This window comes from Strix uralensis, chromosome 32 (assembly GCF_047716275.1).
Source record: "Strix uralensis isolate ZFMK-TIS-50842 chromosome 32, bStrUra1, whole genome shotgun sequence".
In the NCBI taxonomy this organism is placed as follows: Eukaryota; Metazoa; Chordata; class Aves; order Strigiformes; family Strigidae; genus Strix; species Strix uralensis.
In genome coordinates this window covers 763,356-770,872 of record NC_134003.1, presented here as the reverse complement: position 1 = coordinate 770,872, position 7,517 = coordinate 763,356, and the positions used below count along the sequence as shown (strand labels likewise).

General features: G+C 61.9%; 1 protein-coding gene across 1 annotated transcript; it reads right to left on the bottom strand.

Moving 5' to 3' along the window:
* Positions 1-2,062: 2,062 nt before the first annotated feature.
* Positions 2,063-7,514, bottom strand: LTAP1 (lipid transport auxiliary protein 1). Its single transcript, XM_074853327.1, is given in 8 exon segments — positions 2,063-3,060; positions 3,063-3,166; positions 3,969-4,027; positions 4,164-4,330; positions 5,121-5,174; positions 5,419-5,527; positions 5,784-5,885; positions 7,362-7,514. Coding segments are annotated over 8 exon segments (1,002 nt in total). The 5' UTR covers positions 7,431-7,514; the 3' UTR covers positions 2,063-2,722.
* Positions 7,515-7,517: the final 3 nt, after the last annotated feature.

The window sequence follows — 7,517 nt, the reverse complement described above, 5'->3', positions numbered from 1 at the left end:
GGGCAGGGTCAGACTGGCTCTTAGGAAGGATTTCTTTGCAGAAGGGGCTGTTGGGCGTTGGAATGGGCTGCCCAGGGCAGGGGGGGAGTCCCCATCCCTGGAGGGGTTGAAGAGTCGGGTTGAGCCAGCGCTGAGGGATCTGGTGGAGTTGGGAACGGTCAGGGTGAGGTTCATGGTGGGGCTGGAGGAGCTTCGAGGGCTTTTCCAACCCAGACGATTCTGGGATTCTGTTGCCAGATCCCAACCGCAGGGACTGTGCTGGGCTGGATGTTCCCTCCACCCCCACCCTGGGACATCTCACATCCCAGCACGCAGCAGACACAGCCCCCGTTTTGCTCGCCGTGTTTTATTCTCAGCCAGGAAGCCGGGCGGTGCTGGGCGGGTGCTGAGCCTGCCGGGTCAGGCTCTCACAGCCGCTCCACGTAAAAGGCCTCCCCGAGCCGGCGCAGCTCCCGCTGCTGCTGCTGGTGCTCATCCTCCACAAGCCGGCGCAGGGCGGCTCGGTGGACCTGTGCGGGCACAGGAGTGGGTGCTGAACCCCACCTACCACCCCCTTGGGTGCTGGGAGACGTTGTCCCCTGGGATGTGGCACTGGAGCGGGACAGGCAGCCCAGGACTGGGTGCACCCCGCCTCACCCCCATCCGCTCCTTGCCGGCGAGGCGCAGCTCCCACTCCACGCTCCGCTGCAGCGTCCTGGCGGCCGCGGCCCAAATCCTCTCCCAGCGCCGCGGGTGCCCCCCGGCCACGTGTCCCCGGCTGTGGGGACAGGGGGTGGGCGAGACAGGGCGCAGGGGGGCTGCCAGCACCCACCCCTCCAGCCTGGCCACGGGGCTGGGCCCCAGCTCGCCCCACACCAGGGCTCCCCCTCACTGGCTGCCCCCCAGCATGGGGGGGTTCAGCCCCCGGGGTTCCTCTCCCGTCGCTTTGCACAAGTGCTCCCCTTCGCCAGGGCCTGCGACCGAAGCGACACGTTGAGGGGGGGACACCAGGGCTTAACCCCGCACGAGGGGGGGACGCTGCACCCCACTGTTCCCCCAGGACAGCCCCTTCCCAGCCCCCCTTCTCCCGGCACAGAGACGGGGTCTGGCTGCTCTCCGCTGCCACGGCCGGTGCCACAGGGACCCCCCCCCAGCCTCTGCGCCAGCCCCGCCGGCAACAGCAACGGCAACCCGGCTACCTAATGGCAACTTGGCTACTTAATGGCAACCCGGCTACCTAACGAGAACTTGGCTACTTAATGGCAACCTGGTTACCTAACCACAACTTGGCTACCTAATGGCAACCTGGTTACTTAACGACAACTTGGCTACTTAAGGACAACCTGGCTACTTAATGGCAACCTGGCTACTTAATAGCAACTTGGTTACTTAATGACAACCTGGCTACTTAATGGCAACCTGGCTACTTAATGGCAACTTGGCTACTTAACGGCAACCTGGCTACTTAATGACAACCCAGTTACTTACAACAACCTGGTTACTTAATGGCAACCTGGTTACTTAATGGCAACCTGGCTACTTAACAACAAGGTGGCTACTTAAGGGCAACCTGGCTACTTAATGGCAACTTGGCTACTTAAGGCAAGCCGGCTACTTAACGGCAACCCGGTTACCTAACAACAACCTGGCTACTTAATGACAACCCAGTTACTTACAACAACTTGGCTACTTAATGGCAACCTGGCTACTTAATGACAACTTGGCTACTTAACAGCAACCTGGTTACTTAATGACAACCCAGTTACTTACAACTTGGCTACTTAATGGCAACCTGGTTACTTAATGACAACTTGGCTACTTAAGGGCAACCCAGCTACTTAATGGCAACCTGGCTACTTAATGACAACCCAGTTACTTACAACAACTTAGCTACTTAATGGAAACTTGGTTACTTAATGGCAACCCAGTTACTTAATGGCAACCTGGCTACTTAACGACAACTTGGCTACTTAAGGCAACCTGGCTACTTAATGGCAACCTGGTTACCGCGGCAGCGGCACAGGGACAGACACAGCGCCCGCCGTGGCTCCCCGCAGTCAGAGGCCAAGGGCACGCATCCTGCTGGGGGTTAAGTGTCATTTTATTAAACAGCAATTAAAAAGAGTGCAGAGGCCCAGGCGGGGGGCGGGGGCCCCGCCCCACGCGCTGCGGTGACCGGTGGGCGCTGCCGTCGGCCTGGCAGGACCCAGACGTCCCATCGGGGGCCACGAGAGCTCGGCAGCCGCTGGCACACGAGGCGCTGGGGAGAGCGGGAGGAAACACCCCCCTTGGCAGGACAGACAGGACGTTCCAAGCTGGTATTTGTCTGCCTGAGATGTCCCCAAACGCCCAGTTGCAGGAGAAAAGAGTAGAAACCGCAGCCCAAAGAGGCAACCTCAGCCGAGAATTGGCCACCAAACTATTTACACTCCGTCCAGGCATCCTGGGGCACGGCCCGGGCACCCGCAGCGACGGTGCCACAGGGAAAAGAAGAACATTCACCCCTTGGAAAGAACAGACGAGCAGCTCCAGAGCCCGAGACCCACACAGACAGGACGGACAGACAGCATCAGCCCCTGCCAGCCGGCACCGGGAAAGAGGAGAGCGCTGGCTGGGATCGGTGTCTTTTATAAATAAGCTAAAGCTAATTAGTTTATTCACAGGGCCAAGGGCTTTAAGACGTTGCCGGACTCAAAAGCCTGAAGCGTGTCCCAGGCGGCCGCGCGGGCCGATCCCCGGCGCCTCAGCAGGTGGGCACGCTGCTTTGAAACGGGCTCCTGGCGAGGGCCGAGCTCCACCGGCCCAAACGGAGCCTCCAGCGGGCGCCGATCTCCAACGTCGTGCAAAAGGGAGACCCGAGAGCGCGGCAGCTTCCTCCCAACGCCGCCCGCATGCGGAACCGCGGCCAAAACCCGCTCAGGACACCAGCTGCACCCAGCAAGGGGCTCTGCTCGTGGCAGGTCCCCAAAGCAGGGCTCCCCGCGCGGCTCACAGGGTGCTCTCCAGCGTGTTGTAGTTGTCCTTGAAGCTCTTCAGCTCCAGGAAGTGTTTGGCACGTTTGCTCTTCTGGTTGGAAGGCAGGTAGGTGACCTGGATGGTGGCGGGGTTGGAGACTTCAGGGGAGAGGGTGAGGTCCTTCGCCGCCGACTGGTGCTGCCGCTGGCTGCTGCCTCCCCGGGCCTTGGTCCTGCAGAGAGGAGAGACACTGTCACAGCCGCCGCCCTCCTCCTCGGAGCCGCTTGACCATCGTGTCCGACACGAGGCAGATCTGCCCTCAGGGTGACGGCGCTCGCGGCCGGTTTGAAAACCAAGGTGAGGCTCCTGCAGACCATGCGGGGTCCCTGGCTCAAAGCAGCCAGTGCAAGCAGGAACGGGGACTGTGAGGAGGGGCTGAGGGAACTGGGGGGGTTTAGTGTGGAGAAGAGGAGGCTGAGGGGAGACCTCCTGGCCCTCTGCAACTCCCTGAAAGGAGGGTGCAGAGAGGGGGGAGGAGTCTCTTGAGCCAAGGACCCAGCGGCAGGCCAAGAGGGAATGGCCTCAAGCTGCGCCAGGGCAGGGTCAGACTGGCTCTTAGGAAGGATTTCTTTGCAGAAGGGGTTGTTGGGCGTTGGAATGGGCTGCCCAGGGCAGGGGGGGAGTCCCCATCCCTGGAGGGGTTGAAGAGTCGGGTTGACCCAGCGCTGAGGGATCTGGTGGAGTTGGGAACGGTCAGGGTGAGGTTCATGGTTGGGCTGGAGGAGCTTCGAGGGCTTTTCCAACCAAGAGGATTCTGTGAGATTTTGTGATTCTGTAATCAGCCCAAAAGTGCAATAACAGAGAGGCTGCAAGGAGTAATTAAATCTGGAAGGACGGACAGGCATAAACAGCCCATGTCTCAGAGGCTGGGTTTTGCCCCAAAACCCGTCTCTGTTCACAGCTCCACGATGGGCTGCTGGGGCCCAAGAAGCCACCACCGTACCCCAGCTCCACACCTGGGCAGCAACACTTACATGTTTGCCAGCTCGTTCAGAGCATCCTGGTACTTCAGATATTCTGGTTTCCCAAAGACCTGAACACAAACAGAAAAGACTGTGGAAAATCCAGCCGAGGTTACAGCACGACCTCAGTCCAGCTGTCAAGACTGGAGGGCAGGAACAGCTCCCTGCGCTGCTGCAGGGGCCTGGCGACGCAGCGCCGGCGCTTACCCCGGTGCCGTAGCGGGCACTCTCGTACCCATCCAGCAAGGTGTCGATCAAGGCTTTGCGGATGCCTTTGAAGGAGCTGCTGGAATTCCGCAGTTCCAGCAGGTAGGCACAGAAGTTCTTCCCTATTAAAGACTTCGGGTACCGGCCCTCTGTGTGAAATGGGATTTCTGGAAAATAAAAAGGCACAACACAACTGGCTGAAGCGCAGGTAAAGAGGGCCATTGAATGACTCGAGCATGTCCAGAGAAGGGCAACGGAGCTGGTGCAGGGTCTGGAGCACAGGTCTGATGGGGAGCGGCTGAGGGAACTGGGGGGGTTTAGTCTGGAGAAGAGGAGGCTGAGGGGAGACCTCCTGGCCCTCTGCAACTCCCTGAAAGGAGGGTGCAGAGAGGGGGGAGGAGTCTCTTGAGCCAAGGACCCAGCGGCAGGCCAAGAGGGAATGGCCTCAAGCTGCGCCAGGGCAGGGTCAGACTGGCTCTTAGGAAGGATTTCTTTGCAGAAGGGGTTGTTGGGCGTTGGAATGGGCTGCCCAGGGCAGGGGGGGAGTCCCCATCCCTGGAGGGGTTGAAGAGTCGGGTTGAGCCAGCGCTGAGGGATCTGGTGGAGTTGGGAACGGTCAGGGTGAGGTTCATGGTTGGACTGGAGGAGCTTCAAGGGCTTTTCCAACCAAGAGGATTCTGGAATTCTGTAAAAATGCTTGTGTCCACCCACAGACAGCATCAGAATTTGGTGGTTAATTAAACTTCCCACCACATCTGCTGTTTCCATTTGCTGACCACTCCCGGTAGAGCTGACCCTCAGGCCACCAGCCCTGGGTGGGATAAGTGACCTCTCCTCACAAACGAGGACCTTGAGCCGTATCAGGACGCTGCTGGCCTTTGCGCCGTACCCTTATTTCCTCCACACACCAGCTTTTCTCCACCCTTCCCCTCCCACTCCCGCCCTGAGCTCCCTTACCAGATGTTCTGATCGCATCCAGCGCCTTCATCCTGTACAGGTAGTTGTAGCAGCCTGGCAAAGAGAAAACCAAACTGAAAGCTCTGCAAAACTTGGCAGCGGGAGGGAGAGGGGGGACAGGAGCAGAGCGCAGAGACACCATCTCATGTCAGCTCGCCAAACGCGACGTTGCAACGGGACAGCCAACGAGAGAGGCCAGTCACACAACTTGGCCCCAGGGGCACAACGTGCTGCAGCGGAACAGGCACCGGACGGTGTCTCTGGTGGCTTCCGACTGACGGGCAGTGAGAGAAGGTACCTTGTGTCTCCAGCTGCAGAAGCCTGCTGTCATCCTCAGCTAACAGCCGGGGCTCGTACTTGATGTCTTGCACCCTCGACAGTCGAATGTCAATTTCTTCCTTTAAATCCTGCAGAGTGGGGGAAAAAAATACATTTACAGCGTACACTCACTTTGTAGGATCACAAGGATGATAAGAGTCAAGTCCTGGGGGCCCTCTGAACTAAACCTGCCACCCCTCCAACTGCCCATCACCACAGCGAGGTGGCAGCTCCTGGAAATGTCTGATTTGGAAGCAGACCCTGCCCGATCCTCCGGACGTGGATGGGCCCGTGTGTGCAGGGGAGGGAGGGAACGTCACCACCGCGGGGCCATATGCCACCCACCTTGGGCGCGTGCTGTCCGACGGGCACGTGGGGCCCACGGCGGGACTTCATGGCGAAGCGCATGATCTGGCGTTTCACAAAGATGAACAGCAGCACGAAGACCTGGAGGGCCACAGCGGGGATGGGGGTCAGGTGTGCTGAGCTGTGCCCCGGGGGGGGTCTCACAGCCAGTCTGGGCTCAGCCCAACTCTGGGGACACCCCAGGCTGAGCAACCACAGCCCCCCCCCCCCGCCCCAAGCCAGCAAGCACAGGGGTGCTTGTTCAGCCCATCAGGAGCCCCATGGACATCTGGGCTGGCCCCACAAACACACCAGCCTCCACAGGGGCTCCTAATCACGTCCTCTCCCTGCCCCACAGACGTCAGGACCCCATGGGCCCTCTGGCCCAGCCCCACGAGGGCCCCGACTCCGGCTCAACGGGAGTTCCCCACGGACACTCTCACTGGAGCTTTATGGACACCTCAGGCCCGGCTTCATGGGGGCCCTATGGACACCCCAGGATCGGCCTCACAGGGGCCCCATGGACGCTCCAGACCCAGCCCCACTGGGGTCCCACAGACATCCCAGGATCGGGCTCACAATGGCCCCACTGACACCCCAGGATTGGCCTCACAGGGGCCCCACGGACACCCCAGGATCAGGCTCACAAGGGGCCCACGGACAGCCCAGGATCGGGCTCACAGGGGCCCCATGGACACCCCAGGATCGGGCTCACAGGGGCCACATGGACACCCCATGCCCAGCCCCACACACACCCCAGGATCTGGCTCACAAAGGCCCCACAGACACCCCAGGATCGGCCTCACAGGAGCCACATGGACACCCCAGGATCGAGCTCACAAGGGCCCCACAGACACCCTCAGGCCCGGCCCCACGGGAGCCCCATGGACACCCCAGGATCGGCCTCACAGGAGCCACACGGACACCCCAGGATTGAGCTCACAAGGGCCCCACCGACATCCCCGGCCCAGCCCCACGGACACCCTCAGGCCCGGCCCCACGGGAGCCTCATGGACACCCCAGGATCGGGCTCACAAAGGCCCCACGGATACCCCAGGGCCGGCCCCACAGACACCCTCAGGCCCGGCCCCACGGGAGCCCCATGAACACCCCAGGATCGGCCTCACAGGAGCCACACGGACACCCCAGGATTGAGCTCACAAGGGCCCCACCGACACCCCCGGCCCAGCCCCACGGACACCCTCAGGCCCGGCCCCACGGGAGCCTCATGGACACCCCAGGATCGGGCTCACAAAGGCCCCACGGATACCCCAGGGCCGGCCCCACAGACACCCTCAGGCCCGGCCCCACGGGAGCCCCATGGACACCCCAGGATCGGCCTCACAGGAGCCACACGGACACCCCAGGATTGAGCTCACAAGGGCCCCACAGACACCCCCGGCCCAGCCCCACGGACACCCTCAGGTCCGGCCCCACGGGAGCCCCACGGACACCCCAGGATCGGCCTCGCAGGGGCCCCACGGACACCCCGGGCCCGGTTCCACGGGGGCCCGGGCCCCACGGAAACGTCAGGCCCGTCCCCCCGTCCCCGGGCCCGGCCCCGTGCCCCCGGCTCACCAGGCTGCCGTAGGCCATCACCAGCACCACGTTGACCCCGGAGAGCCAGTTGCTGCCGGCCCCCGCCATCCCCTGCCCGGCCCGGGGCCGCACAACATGGCGGCCGCCGAAGCCGCTCCGCGCCCCCACCACGTGACAGCGCCGAGGAGCCGCTCT